The sequence below is a fragment of the Alosa sapidissima genome, chromosome 9, assembly GCF_018492685.1.
Source record: "Alosa sapidissima isolate fAloSap1 chromosome 9, fAloSap1.pri, whole genome shotgun sequence".
In the NCBI taxonomy this organism is placed as follows: domain Eukaryota; kingdom Metazoa; phylum Chordata; class Actinopteri; order Clupeiformes; family Clupeidae; genus Alosa; species Alosa sapidissima.
The window spans coordinates 2,651,516-2,667,613 of NC_055965.1; the positions used below are offsets into that span (position 1 = coordinate 2,651,516).

Here is a 16,098-nt window from a genome sequence, read left to right on the forward strand (position 1 = left end):
TGAAAGTTGTCACAACTGCTGCCAAGAAACAATCTGATCTGCATCCGAAAGCTTTTATGACTTGTGTGGATTTATATGGTCAGCACTCTTGAAATTTATAGCCATGAGTTTCACAAAACCTGGATGATCCCTTTCGCTAGTTCACTGGGTTTTTCGAAATCATGTTGCAAATTTCTTGGTCAATAAAGTAGCAGATTCCTGCTTTAGGCAATTCAAGGCAAAAAAAGCCAAGTATTTCTCTGCAAATAACTCGTCAAATAAGCATAAATAACATAACAAAATGAATACAGCATTCAACACTGTGTTTAATTGTTTCGTCACACCATCAGCTTACACAAACAGGATAAGACCCGTCAATTACACAGCCAAGTTAGACACCCGTTTTATGGTGTGCTGGTATTACACTTACATAGCAACAGAGTCATCACTCATGTTTTCATCTTAATGGTAATTTTGTCACCCAACACTGTGCCAAAAATGCATATGTTACACTTGTTGCTTTTTTTAAAGGCTTGCATCATGCTATGAAGCTGTCAACACTATTAATCTGGAACAGCAATCTCAGTTGGTCAATTTATAGTCGTGCATTTGCTGTTTCAATGGCTTCATATAGAAGACTACATCCTGTAAGATACAAGGTATGACATTTCTTTTTTCTATTTCTTTTTTCTAAAGAAAATAAAAATGCTGTGCTTATCTGTAGCATAAGTCTCTTTCATACAGTTTACACTGAGACTGTAGCCTGAACATATTCTGAACACTTTATCTGAAATGGAGAGGAAAACATTAAGCTGTTGTTGGGTTAAGCGAACTGTTGTCAGTTAACGTCCGACAGCGACTACATTCTATTTGGAACTCCTTGAGGCAGACGAAAGACTTTGAGCCAAGGGCAACTGCACATACTCGCAAATTAACAGCTTGTAAGCAGGAATCAGTCGATCACATAAACACTTCTAATTCTGGCCACACCCCGACTCTGGTGGCTTGCATTAATAATACTGATTTAATCATTAATCCTCTAAATGTTGAAGCTTAGAGAATGGCTCTTTCTCCATAATTTATAGGCTGTTTTGCAACAGTAGTGAAAGGGGGCAGCGGTGATTTATGAGGACAATGAGTCACTGTTTATTAATATGATACATACAACATTCAGTCATATCATTACACCTCAGCATATATAACTTGTGCAAGTAAAAGTGATTTAAATGTCACATAAACCAATTCATGTGTCAGTTCTCCACATCAGAAGGGGTGTCAAATTATGACTGGTTATACAAGACACTTTAAATCATCTTTTAGGTGAAAGTCCTGGGCTATGACTTTTTTTCTAAAAGTATGCATAGTCACTGGAGTGCTCCTTAGAGGGGACCCTTCATTCATTTTAGTAGTTTTGACCATCTAAGGGGTGACAGAACTATTTCAGGCAACTGGAGCACTCAAATACACACGCACACAATCACACACACACACACACACACACACACACACACACACACACACTTACTGCTTGCAAGCTTTTAGGGTCTGGTCTGACATATAACCCTTGGAGTTAAAAAAACATGGTGTGACTTCATCCTGAGGAAAATAGCGCACACTTGTAAGCCAGTTGCCCTGCCTCCAGGGACATGCGGGGCTTACAGCTCAATCCATCAGCTGCAGCCGCTCTGGACGTTTGGGCAGCGGCCCCTTTCATCCCGACATCCATTCACCTCCCCAGGGCTCCACTACCCAACACGCGCAGCCACGGCCATCCCACAGAGGCATCCTCACGCTGATACTCTGGTCAGAAAATGTAAAGTTTACATTTACAAGGTGAACTGTCGGAAGGATTTTTAAGAACCGATAACAATAACATCATTAATGTAGATTCAGAGAACATGTTTTTCTATTTGTTCAAATGGTTAATGGGAGTCATTCTGCATCAAATCAGACAAGAATCCAGAAGAGTGGCTGCAGCACCGTCTCTGATTTTGCTCAAAGCCTGTCTGTAATACGTTTGGGTCTCAAGGCCTGTAAAATATTTTTGTTCTTTTCCATGTTTTCATATAGTTTTTTCTCCCTATACATTAAAAAACATCAGTATGACTGAAGCATTAATGTTACGGTTTGCCCCACTGATTTTCTATTAGGTCTTAAATTTAAACAAATTAAATAAATAAAGTGAAAAAAAAGAGTGATATTGAAGATATTTTATCCAAACACTATTTTATTTATACACACTTGGTATCAATTTGTATGCTATCTGCAAATACTACCCTTTATTAATGTTGTACCAGTATTTGAGGTCTCTACAATTAATGGCCATGAAGATATTAAGGATAAGGATTTCAGTCATGATCATAGGACTAAAATGGTATGTGGGGGAACAAGTAGGAACATGAAAATCTATGAGAATAGCTCAATATATGGGCATTCAGAGTTTTGATTTTCTAAAGGTTTGCGAGTGAAAAACGTGTATAAACTTGACAGCCAACCGCAAACAAATGTGCAAGCAGATCTAACGGTGTGCATTAACGATTCCTTCTTTCAAATGTGCTACAAAACATGTATTATCCATTTTACCTATGAAGTTTGAAAATGCATTTTGGGGCGTTTCTACCCCAAGTCCATGAACACTGGGAGGTGAACATGCAAATGAGATGTAGCTGCCTGCTGGGGTCTCCAAACCAAGGCAGGTTTGCAGGTGTGCTGTCTCAAGTCCTTAATGGTGTGTTGTGCTGGATGGGTAGGCAGCCTCCATAGGGTTTCCATGTACTCGGGACACACTGAACAAAAGTAAACACGGCTGCTGCTTGTCTAAAGTAATGTGTGATTGACTGTAGCCTAATCATATACCGAATGCAACTGGTTCTCCTTTGAAGCACTGAACATGCAGGTTGCTTGTTGTTCCAAATGTATCATTAGGGCCGTTTCCACCAATGAATCTAAGTATAGTATAGTGTGTATACTCTTTTGATCCCTAAGGGAAATTTGGTCTCTGCATTTATCCCAATCCATGAATTAGTGAAACACACACAGTGTACACACAGTGAGGTGAAGCACACACTAATCCCGGCGCTGTTGATGCTGCCTGCCAGTGAGGGGTTAGGTGCCTTGCTCAAGGGCACTTCAGCCGTGCCTACTGGTCGGGGTTCGAACCGGCAACCCTCCGGTTACAGGTCCGAAGTGCTAACCAGTAGGCCACGGCTGCCCCAAAAATCTACCCAGTAAATGTGCCTGTTTGGGCGTGTCTCCCTTTGCAGACTGAGCCTACCTAAAACATTCACTTACTCATACGAGCAAGTAGTAGAATATTATTGTTTCATTTGGCCAAATGGTGAAATGCTACTGAACTGAACATAAGGCAGGCTATTTGCTGTCATTTCAAATAAACTCCATTATCTGCATTAATCACAAATTCTCATAGATTGTATTTAGGTGCTTTTGCAACATCGGCATAGAGGATTGTGACTATGTTTTTAAACTATTCTTTGACTATTGCCCTTCTATGCTTTTATCAGCTTTTCCTGTTTGCTTTTGTTTATGTAAAGCACATTGAATTGTTTGGGGTATGAATTCATTTTAATAATCTTCCTAATGCATATTTGCAGCATTTCCAATAATAGCATTTGTTAAAATTATGATTTGGTTAAAAGGCTTTGTATTTATTTTTGTCAGAGTGTATAAGAAAATATGATATTGATTGGTATGAATGTTTGTTTAATTTTGCCCAATAAACATAAAGTTAAAAAAAAAAAATCAATTAGTTGTCCCTGCAGCCCTGGGTCTGATCGATATTGCAATATTGCCAAGAAACAATGTCGTTCTTCAGTAATAGTGGCTGCAAAGCAAAGCAAAACGAAGACGCAGCAGCTGATTTTTGTTTGGCACAGTAACACAAATGGAATGCAGACGCAGGTGTAAGTTTGCAGTGTTCTACAGTACAACATTAACCGTGGCTCAGCCAATCATAAGCGAAGACCGGAACTAGGCCTATCAAAAGTTGTGGTTAGCTATACTTACTTCACTATGATGTAGTAGTCTCTTGACAACATTACATAATTCAAGTTTGCTGTGAAGTTTAAATGAATTGTACCATTGTGACAGGAGGACAAAGTAGTGATCCAACGGAAGAACACAGAACATGTTATATATGTATGAGATAGCTTTTCAAAATGTCTGCCCTGCATTTGGCCTAAAGAGCACAGCGATCATGCATCTTGAACATCAATTCATGTCCCAAAATAGCCAAATGCCTTCCAGTCCATTCAGTCTCTTGATTCAGGTTCTTTTTGCTAGTAATGCTAAACTGCGTCGTTCAATACTCTTCTATCACCAATTTCATTCTCAAACTAGGACATTGTTCTTATTTTACGTCCACTGAAATTATCGATCTTATCTAAAGATGGATTACTGTCTCTGCTGAATTACTGAAGCTGAGCAGCTAAGAGCTCCATGGTGGTTAGTGAGGTCCCCCTTTACTTTGGGTGCCTTGATAAAGAGCTTTAGAAATACAAGTTGTTGTTGAAAAAATAGTGGCTGAAATACATAAAGAATCAGTACTTACCAGTGAAATGCCAAGGTCCTAGATGCGCTCCGAAAGATATATTGCTGCTTTACACCCAATTTGTATTGCAGTCTTCAAAAGTTGGTATCCGGGTAACTGGAAAAAAGAAATGAACAAATGGTGACATGTACCTACTTGTTAAAACAAGACTAATGAATGCTGCATTCACACTGATTATAAGATAAGATTTATGTGTTGTAAATGTGAAGGTTTTCAAGACACAGTAACATGCTTATGATGTTAAATACTTAATATAAATATAACAAAGCACCATCTACACAAAAATCATTTCCAACACAATCCACATCCAACAAAGTGCTCAGGAGGAGTTCAATGGAAGATTCAACAATGTTCCATTAAAGGGACACCAGGCAACGTTTTCGTGTTAATTAATCATCTTCGTAAGTCGGTATATGGTTAAATAACTCATTACGGGGCGAATGAAGGCTCTCTCGCCCGCCCCTACTGCCTGTAGGAAGAATATCCCACTTGCAAGTTTGGTGTATCCTACCCGCCGACCGAAACAGGATCAGTTTACAGCACAGAGGCAGGCTAACGAAACGCTAGAGATTGTTGAAAACGTGTGTATAATGGCAGAGCCGTTGACGGAAGACGCAAAGAAAAGGAAAAGAGCTTCAGACCGAGCGAGGGGGAGTTTCGTAGAGAAAAAGCATCAGGCTTGCCTGGTGTCCCTTTAAAGGAGAATTCCGGTGTGATATTGACCTAAAGTGTATTGAAACATGATACCGAGTGTGAACGTATGTCTCATAGCCCATCTCGGCTTGTCCCCTGCACTCCAAAATCTGGCGCTAGTTAGCCGATGCTACCAACAGCTTTTTCAATAGTGGTGCTTCGGCATCGGGCTAGCCATGCAAATAAATCACTGTTTTACACCCATTTACGAGGCTCAATGTATCTCCACACTTCATTGGTAGACTTCCGAGGGCCCTGACATTTAAAACGAGACATTGAAAACTTTGAAAAAGCACTGGTAGTTTACTTACAAGACGATTTATACAGACAGTATCTTCATGAAGTTTAGCGTTATAATAAATATAAATAAATAATAAATAATTCAGTGGAAATGCATGGATTCCAGTTTCTTCCAGTAGCAGCAACTGGAATCCATGCATTTACACTGAATTATTTTTGGAATCTGATCCCTTATCATACCTGTTCATTCTTACTCGTTGCTCGACTTATCGAGGCTAAATTCAAGATGGCTGCAAACGCTAAACTTCGTGAAGATACTGTCTGTATAAATCGTCTTGTAAGTAAACTACCAGTGCTTTTTCAAAGTTCTCAATGTCTCATTTTAAATGTCAGGGCCCTCGGAAGTCTACCAATGAAGTGTAGAGATACATTGAGCCTCGTAAATGGGTGTAAAACAGTGATTTATTTGCATGGCTAGCCCGATGCCGAAGCACCACTATTGAAAAAGCTGTTGGTAGCATCGGCTAACTAGCGCCAGATTTTGGAGTGCAGGGGACAAGCCGAGATGGGCTATGAGACATACGTTCACACTCGGTATCATGTTTCAATACACTTTAGGTCAATATCACACCGGAATTCTCCTTTAACGTTCCGTTCCCCTTCCTGTAGCTGCTAGAATTGCATTTGTATCAATCATTCCTATGGGACAGCTAATGGATCAGCACCATCCTATTCATCCTAATGTTCAACCCTATTCCCCCTCTCAGCCACTTCGGTCCTCTAATGAGCATCTGTTGTCCCTCCAGATCACAGTCCAGATCCTTTTGGTTCCTGGTGCCTCAGTGGTAGAATGACCTACTTAGTGCTCTTCCTTCTAGAAAGACAGCCTTGGTCAAGGCGCTACTAAAACGCACCTTTTTTTAACAATTGTTAACTTTGATTACTTACTTTTTATTACATGATGACTTCCTCCAAAGTTGACATATATTGAATGTTTTTTAACATTTTATTTTAATGGGAGAGGGTTTTAATGTTGGTGTGTCTCTCTCTCTCTCTCTCTCTCTCACACACACACACACACACAAATACACTTACAGATTCTGCCTCCTGGTCCAGACCAGTGTCATGATGTTCCATTTCTTCATCACGAAACTCCTTAATTATCTATGTATAAAAAAAGTTTTTATTTTATTTTACTAATATCATTAATATTATACGAAATTATACAGTTCTCCAAGGGTAGATTATTACAGTACCCAAGGGGTATTTCATACTCTAAGATCGGGTTGGGAGACAGCCACACCTGCCTACCTGTAAAAGCCCTCTGTACCCCTCGGGGTCTAGCTCCATGAGAGCCCTGATCTGGCTGTTGTAGTGCTCGGAGATGCTCTCCTCCACAGCCACAGTGCAGGCCATGGCCCCCGCCTTTCCCAGCAGCGCAGTAGAAGCCCCTGGTGTTGAACAGAGTAAAGTGTTCAGCAAATACATACAGTTAAACCCCCAAATTATTCGCAACCCTGGCAAATATCGATTTAATGTTAATTTTCTCTTGACCAATATGTTTGTTCTGGCTGTAAATGACACTGCCACACGCAGAAGGTTTTAAGACAATGTGGTAGGAAACCTGGAATCAAAACAGAAGTTTTTCAACTTTTTTCTTTATGAAAAATGGCATGTCCAACATTATTCATTCCCTTCCTAAATAATCACTGGAAAAGCCGTTATTTGCCATCATGGCAACCAAAATGGTTTCTGTAATAACCAACACATTTTTTTGCATGCCTCCACAGTAATTTGACCACAACGTTCTTGCAACAGTTACCAGGTCTTTGAGTATAGAATGGTTCTTTGCCATCACTCTGGCCTTGTGCTTCCTCCATAGATCTTTGATGGGACTCAGGTCTGGACTTAACCATTTCTTCCCTTGTTTGGCTGTCTATTTGGGATTATTGTGTGGTTGAACGGTCCAATGTTACCTATTGGGGCAGATCTCTCAGAAGACTGCCTGATCTTGTCCTCCAGAATCTTAATGTAGCCCCTTGTTTTAGTGTTACCATTTACTTTGATAGTCACCAGGCCCTGGTTGAAAGACATCCCAAAATAATTCTCAACCCACACTTGAAAGGGACATGGCGTCATTGGAGTTCAATGCTTCTTTTCATGCCAATCTCAGGCCATGTCCCTGGGTAAAAAAAATATCCGGCGAAAGCTCAATTCTTTGTCCAGGTGTGCTCTTGTAAAGGTTAGGCTGAGCTGTGCATGTTTAGAGAAGAGTGATCCATGATCAGCATCCATGATTGACAAGTGGCCCAATTTGGGATATGATGTGAATTTCAACCACCAAAACACCATACCTACAGTGAAGATAGCTATAGAAATGTTTTAGTTTGCAATGGGGCCTGGCAACATGGTTGAAGTAAATGGCATCATGAGAAAAAAAGATTCTGAAGGAAAACCTCAGGCACTGAGCAGGGAACCATGACCTCATAGGCAGCATCAGACCTTTAAACAATCAATGATCTGAAATATCCAGCCAAAGTGGGGGGGAAATGGTGAACAAGAAACATTATCAACATTTTTGAGAGACTCAGCCAGAATCCAGACTTGAATCTGTCAAAAAAAAAGCTGGAGGGAGGCCAGAGTGATGGCAAAGAACCATTCCTGCCTCAAAACCTGGATTGTTGTTTAAAAGGTTGGGACATTGTTGAGATAGAGAGCCTTGGTAGCTATTATAAGAACCATTTGGAGAGCTGTGATAGCAAATAAAGAAGTTTCCATTGATTATTTAAAAAGCGTATTAATAATTGGACATGCTATTTTTCATAAAAATGTAAATAAAAAATATGTAAAAAGGTGTGGCAGTATCATTTACAGTCAGAATTGACAAATAGTGGTCAAGATAAAATCAACATCAAATTGATATTGGCCAAGGGTATGAATAATTTTGAGTTCAACTGTAGTTGATATATTATTTTTAAATAGATGTCTTAATACTCCAGTTAAAACACTTTATGTTCACTGTACTTTTGGTATTATCCAGTCAATTACCAAGCATGAAGCCAGCAACATTCCAGATAGGGAGTAGTGCTGTTGGCCGCACCCGGTTCTCACCCAAGATTTCATTAAATTTTTGTAGATGTTTTTTCTCTTGATCCCACATGTGCTGAAAATGTAATCGATTTTTTTTTATTATTAATTTTGAATCATGGTGAACACATGGCAAATCTTCATCGATCTAGGGAAATACTGAACAACAGTAAAAGGTGAAGTACAACAGATGAAATGAAGTAGGGCCTACACTAAGTTGTAAACCAAAGTGATGAAGTTTGGGGAAGATCAGGGATTTTATAGGGGCCAAATTACAACGGTGATACCTACTGAACAAAAGCATGGTTAAAACAACACTCAGCAATACCTGAATAAGCGGCCCGGATTGAGTCCTTCCTAATACTGCCATCTGCCCAGCATATATGCGATTTGCACCATATTCACCTGCGTGGTCAACTCGCAACATTGCAGCTAGCAACGCTTTCTCCTCGCTGTTCCGAGGAGGAGGAATTACAGCATAGCCTCGGGAATATCGTGGTAAACACTCTGCTTGATACAAAGACACAACGACCATGAGTCAGTCTACCTCTCATTGAAAATAGTGTCAGCCGAATTAGCATGTAATATATTGTATTAACGTTACTAATCTGTGTATTCATTTGACTAGCATTAACTGGCGCTAATTTGCTTCCCAATGACATTTACGTTACCTGTTAGTTTGGAACGATTTATTCCTTGGTTAAACTGGCGGAACAAAATGATCGCTGAGGTGAACCCACGCATTTTTAATAAAATTAAAGACATACACTAAACAACCTTCAAAATCGACTGGAAATGAATGTTGCAGGAGTCATTGACATTTGGCAGATGATGCGGACAGGACAGGACATGTAGCGTACAAACATGAGGCGCACTTGAATGACGTCACATATCACAATACTTTTTTTTTTTTTTAGAAAGTAGGCTACCTGTGGGGATAGCATCAAAAACAATTCCTTCAGAGAAAAAATATATTGTTGAAAAAATTTAGAAAAGAAATATAGTTTGCCATCTTGGTTAAATCACCTAATTGATTTATCAAGAGAATGTCAGGCCTGTTGTCAAACCATTGTTCTAAATTGATCTATTTTAATGCAGAACATATCTATTATTTGATATAACCTGTGGGAACTCTTGTTATGTTTGGAGATTAAAGACCAGACCGGATAGATTTAAGACCAGACTGGATATATCAAAGAAGCCACTGATACCTAGTTATGCCTGAATAGATAACATAATTATATACACACCACAAGACAATTCCCATAAACTTTAAGCCTACCAAAAAGTTATTCAAAATATTTAAAAGCCTAACTTGTGAAAAAAGTTGTAGCCTATTGCATAATCACAGAGTAGACTACTATTCCTTGGAACAACCACAGATGGCGTTATAGGACAAAGCAAGCTTGCATGACCACCCCAGAATGTGTCTCTCAAATCAAGCTATCTGTAACGAGTTATAATGAAGACAAAATAAGAAAATAAATAGAAGGATAAAAGACTAGACACTGACAACAATATAAAATGTACCTAGCCACTACAAATGTACATTTGTTAAGAGTTTGACAGATTGAAATTAAGGTCTGCTGGGAACTGTCTGCAATTTGGTGGAAAATTGCACCTATAGAATTACTATTTTACATGTGCCTTATTAGACTTCACTGCAGCAAACTTGAGATAACCTGGTCACAACAAAACAGGAGTATGCTACGTAAAGTAGGTCTAAAGACAAAGACAATGAAAGAAGCCAGATTTGTGGTTTGCCTTGTGGGCCAGTCACCTGGCTCATGTGACGTCTGGTTTTAATGTGGACTGGAGTAAGAAATACCAGACATATTTCACACCTGTGAAAGAAATCTGCTCAGACCTCACAGTCCAGCAGGGGCTGAGCACTATGGATCTGCCATGGCAGTGAGCAAACAGGGAGGGGGGGGGGGGGGGACTGTGGCCGGGAGGAAGGGGATGATGGATGAGTGGAGTCACATGGCCGAGGGGTTCAGGTGTGTGAGGCTCACATGGGTGTAGTAGAGCAGGGTGTAGAGCTCACCTGGGTGTAGAGCTGCAGTCTCAGACAGCTCTCTCAGACACACCAAGCCCCGTGGCGTGCCTGCGTGCGTGCGGCTGTGCTTGTGAAAGCATCTGAGTCCACACGAGAGGAGGAGTCTCACACGCAGGTGAGTTTGAAGTGGCCTGTGACATCAGTCTATAGGCGTTGGTGTGACATGCCAAGATCAAAACAAAAGGGTTAAACTTTCACCAAGCAGGCCGCACCCAAAGGTTTAATCCCTTGTGGCAACATTTGAAATCTTTTTATCTGAAATCTGCAGTTAGGTTCAATAGGTTCAATGTGGGTCAAAAAGCATATGGATGCTCTACAATTTGGGCCAATTTTTTCACAATGATCTGGTTGATATTGGAAACCACAGAGATTATCTCTGCACCATGTTGGCACTTAATCAACAGACAATAACCTGAATAGAAACATGTTGACTGATGATAGGTTTCCAGAAGTTTCTCTTAATGCAGCGCTCCGTAAGCATAGCATGAACAAAACGTATCCCACACGACAACTTATTTTGTTTCATTCTTTTACTCTTACAGGCTCAGAGAGAACAAGAGAGAGAGAGAGAGAGAGAGAGGCAGACAGACAGAGAATGACTGAGCGCGAGCTGGAGTTTGGTTTGTTTTTCCTCCGTTTTACTGGCTGAGGTGGGGAGTGAGTGAAGCGGGCCGCGGTGTTGAAGTGAGACAATACACACTGCTGCGCTGCAGGGCTCTGGTCAGACGGCGCATAGCTGTGGTGGGGCTCAGGCAAAGAGCCTGCGGCTAATGTGAGTCAATATGTCTGCCCAAGGAGAGGAGACATGACAGGTCTTGCCTTGAAGTACCACACCAAGGGACCCAGTGTTTAGGTCTTCAAACTGTGTAAAATACTGTACATGTAAACCATGAAAAGGCCAACTGAGGTGTCTCGTCAGACATTCACTTTCTCCACATTGAGGCGAATAGACCATACACATTTTTCTACAATGACATTGGTGCTTCTGTGGTTTGACAGAGTGTAGCATTCACAATAAGGGCACAAAGAATATGCCCATTTCTTGGCTTCACAAAATCAATTAAAAGGAATTTACTTGTAACTATTTAAATGTATAGTTTCAAGCTTAGTCAATACATTTGAGCTTGATACTTTAGCTGCTTGTTATCCAAAAAGACCTATTTTGTAATATTTCTTATAATGTATCAAATTTTTGGTAGGCATTGTTACACATATATTATTTATTGTTTCTTAGCTTAAATAACTTTCAAACGTGATACTATATTTATTTAGCATTTAGCAAGTAGATGATCTGGTTAAAGATTGCACCTAAACCTTGTTATTGATAGGTGTTAATCACTGCCTTTTGTTATATGGTATTTATGACAAATCACCATTGCAATAGTACAAATCATTTACACCACAAGATGCAGCAAACTTAGACATAAAAGATGGCCACTGATGGACTATGCATGCGTGTGACTAATTATGTGTGTTTGTGTGCAGTTGTGTGAAACTAATTTGGAGAACAGGTTGCTTGTCCATAGAAAGACCCTTTCAGAGAAGTCATATTGTTGCAACAGTCCTGGCAAAATCACAGAGAATGAGAAAAAAAGAAAAAGTAGGTCGCAATCGGGTTATGCAACATTGGTACAGTATCCAAAACCATCCAAACACTTTCCATTTTTTAATTGCTTTAGTGGTATCCCTTTGGAAAAGACAAGTTGCCTTGTAAAAAAAGACAGAAAACAATTCAATTTCTGATTTAAATTTGTAAAGTCTCCCAAAGCCACCCAACCCTTTTTATAGCCGACTATATAAGACCAGGGCAAAAAGTGCCTTTACTGGCACTACAGAAGTGTTTACACTCGAATAAGCTCTCTCTCTCTCTCTCTTTCTCTCGATTCGCAGACCTTGTTAAACTGCTCAAAACAGTCTGCTGTGGAAGGCGCTGAGGATTCAGAGAAAGGCTGTCTGATGTGAGAGGCTAATCGGCCCTGGCCTGTCTGATTACATGCCTCTAAAGGTTCGTTTGTGCAGGAGGTAAAAGGGGGATCCAGAGAGCCTCCCTCTGCTCTGTGCATGTGCATTGGTCTGTGGCTCTCCAAAGGCACCGCTAATGATTTTCATGTCGAGACAAATGTCTCAGTAGCAGCCGATCTGATTTCTCAATGTGCCAAGTTACAGAATGACACTCATTACTATAGGAGAGGAAAACAGTCATTAACATGTTTTTCTTTGGTGCTGCTCTCCTTGGGGATCCTAACAACAAGTAAACAAAGTACAACTCTATAGCAAGAAATACAAACAATCAGGAACAATGAATCATGGTCATCAGATCATATGTTCAAGAGATAATCTGGATTTACACTGGATATTCCAGAAGCCAAAACAAGGTCCTTACATCACTCTACTGTAACTTACCAAGATAGAGTAGGGTTTGTTATTTTTTATTTCCCTTCCAATTTATGGTCCAGCATGGACTAATGAGCGTGAGAGATTATGGCCACAGCTTCTGTGGTGCTGCTGGAATTCGTGGCACATTCAAATCCCAAACAAAACTATTGCTTTGCTATTGTTTGAGGTAAAATACTGATCTTTCGATGGATTAACATCTCATCAATGAGCAGGAAGACAACAGAGCAATGGCCAGTGCAGCTGCGCAGTGTGGCTCTTCCAGAGAGCGACAGGGAAACAAGTTTTTATCAAAGCTATCATTTACCTAGCCAGCCAGTGGCCCGCAGGGCGTGGCCCTGATGCCAGAGCCTTTAGCCACAGAATTCCCCTCCTGCCCTTCTCCGGAAGCCATGTCTGAGGCTGCTTAACAGAGGGCAACCAAAGGCTTACCGACGACCAATCGTCATTCCAAGCCTCAATGAACACAGACAGGTGTCCTGCGCATGCCGTGCATGGCTTTGGCACATGCACTAATGAGTTGCCATAGCTGCACATAGCATTTTATAAACACAACATCAGAATGTGTGTTATATTTGAGCCTCAGGAATGTATTAGTTGCCATTAGTGTCAATACAGCATACTGTCAGTGTCCAGACATGTCATTTAAAAGAGCTGTTTGCATTTTTTGCAATCAAAAGGTAAAGCAATCACTAAAAATATTACTTAATATTCCTGTTTGTTTTATGTCTGTAATTATTGTGTTTATAATACACCAGACATTGACAGAAATAAAATGGACAGTAATACTAGTCAACTCACTTAATCTTTTACTCTAATCTCTAGAACAACGGCATCATTGTTATTTTAAAAGCATTGTTATGAGGATAACAAACCAGCAAAGGGTGTGATTAATCTGAAATCAGTGCAAGTAATCTGAAATCAGGGAGAAATCAACCAAACTGTCCATGATGCAGACTCATGAGTGGTGTGGTCATCAGGGGGAGATGGGCAGGACAACCCTCTCACAGGCGCTATATAAAAACACATTATGAAAACAAAAACACTCAACTCAACTCTCTTTAGGCCCCTGCGCCACTTGATGGGTATAATTGTTGTGTTTACATGCAGCTTTTTGCTGTTTTCCTTGGGCAACTCTTTCAGCGGTCATATGGAAAACATCTGGCCTGTCTGACACAAACACAACGCATCTAGGAAGTGAGAGAGACCAGTCACAGCCAACCACTCGGAATAAACTGAGTTCTCTCCCAACAACAACAACTTACAGAAAGTACAATATATCAAATACTTGTCATTTCTGGGGTGCTGTGACAACTGTTTGGCAAAGAGGAGGGTGGTCAGATGCACAGTATATAATATACAATTACAATACAAAACATACTTATACAAACATACAAATAGAAATACAATACAAGTATACACACAGTATGAAAGACAGAAATCACTGGAATGTTTTTCTCGTAATAGTTGATTAAATTACTCTATTATTGGATTATAGAGGAAGCTAGTGCACAGAAGGCTGTTAACCTTTCACCTATTAACTCTTGTTAACACATCTTTTTTTATTGCAAACATGAAAAAAAAAAAAAAAAACTTGTCAACACATCTGCGCACATTCGTGTCTGCTTGAGTTCTGTTGGTGCAAAATTTCTGGGTATGTCTATTCAACAGAATCACATGTGCATACTCATAATTAACTTCAATGATCCGAGATCTCTCCTCTCAAGGTCTTCAACCTGTCAGAGTCTTCAATCTGTCAATGCCTGTTCACATACGCTGCCATAAAAGCCTTATTGGATCTTAAGCTAGCTTAAGGATCTACTAACACTTGTTTCTCAGAGACATACACTGAAACATCATGGATCTGGATCATTAGCAGTACATGCATTAGCATGCCGGTCTGACTAAGACACCAGAAATGACAGAACAACAACTAAAAGAGTTTAACACTCAACAAGCAACTCCTGCCAAGTTTGTGGCGGTGGAGTGGTGCTAATAAATGTCTCTGGAGTCAACTTAACCCTCATTCCTCTGAACTATTTATAGCCCCTACAGAGGCATAAAAATAAGCTCTGTTTGTGTAGTGTATGTCCACTCACCACCATTTAGGTCATAAATGAGTCCATGTACGTCAGGGGGCTCCAGTGCGTGGGACGTGTGCTGCATTAGATTAGGGAACAGGCACCAGGCTCCACGGGCAAACAGTCTGCCGCTCGGCCCCGTGGATTTCCACAAACAGCTATTTTGGATGGAGGACGCCTGGTTCTAGTTTGTAAAAAAAGCCACAGCATCCTATTAAGTACTGTTAAATGTAATTGAACAATGTTTATGCAAACTGCTGCCTCAGCTTTGCTTGTCTCTCTCATGTGCACCAGTACGCAAAGCAACTTCTGTAAGTTAATTCAGTTGCTTTTTAACAAACAGCCTCCCTTCTGCCAAGCACATTGATTATCTTCCAGGTATACTGAGGTAGTTATTTCTTTGACTATAGCGGAGTCTCTCTCTGAAAAACATGTACACAACTACAACAGAGCTTAAGATTTGAGCTTACTTTACTTGAACATTCCAGTCTGTATTGAGAACGTTTTATTTCAGTTAGAATGTGTGAAGCAGAGGAAAAGGTAGAAATCGAACAGAGAAGAGAAGAGTTCAAATGTAACACATTGAAATAGAGCTCCTTGGAAAACACACAAAAGTGGTATGATGGTACCTCGAGGTTGTATGCATTTGTAAACACACGCGTGCGTTCACACAAACACACACACAAAGCACATTCAGCTTTTTTTCAGAAGCATCTACATGATTTTATTGTACTATATTTTTGCTAAAATATTTGTTTTTCTTGTACATCACAATCAATTCAGAAAGTGACCATGTACGCCTTAAGTGAAGAGTGTTGTCAGCTAATGTCGTCACACAGTATTTAATGGAAGCCTCACTTTTCTGTGGGGATCACTCTATTGTTCTATTTCATCACTGTGTGATGGTGGGGGTGGGGGCCACCCCATCACAGGAAACAACAAATCCAAATATGTATCTGTTCCTGTTGACTTATACCCAAACATTGTCAAACACCTTC

At 40.2% G+C, this 16,098-nt stretch overlaps 1 protein-coding gene across 1 annotated transcript; it reads right to left on the reverse strand.

Annotated features, from left to right (window-relative positions):
* Positions 1-1,101: 1,101 nt before the first annotated feature.
* On the reverse strand, positions 1,102-9,427 carry coq7 (coenzyme Q7 homolog, ubiquinone (yeast)). The gene is made up of 7 exons (XM_042103925.1): positions 9,238-9,427; positions 8,895-9,073; positions 8,528-8,642; positions 6,791-6,930; positions 6,575-6,643; positions 4,547-4,642; positions 1,102-1,779 (listed from the first exon to the last, which is right to left on the reverse strand). The coding sequence occupies exons 1-6, from the start codon at positions 9,329-9,331 to the stop codon at positions 4,565-4,567; spliced, it is 675 nt and encodes a 224-aa protein (XP_041959859.1). The 5' UTR covers positions 9,332-9,427; the 3' UTR covers positions 1,102-1,779; positions 4,547-4,564.
* Positions 9,428-16,098: the final 6,671 nt, after the last annotated feature.

Coding starts and splice junctions, on each gene's coding strand:
- coq7 (XM_042103925.1), bottom strand. CDS start 9,331: ATGTCTTTAATTTTATTAAAAATGCGTGGGTTCACCTCAGCGATCATT. Junction 6,644..6,790: donor GGTACAGAGGGCTTTTACAG/GTAGGCAGGTGT, acceptor TTTTATACATAG/ATAATTAAGGAGTTTCGTGA. Junction 4,643..6,574: donor TGGACCAGGAGGCAGAATCT/GTAAGTGTATTT, acceptor TCTTTTTTCCAG/TTACCCGGATACCAACTTTT.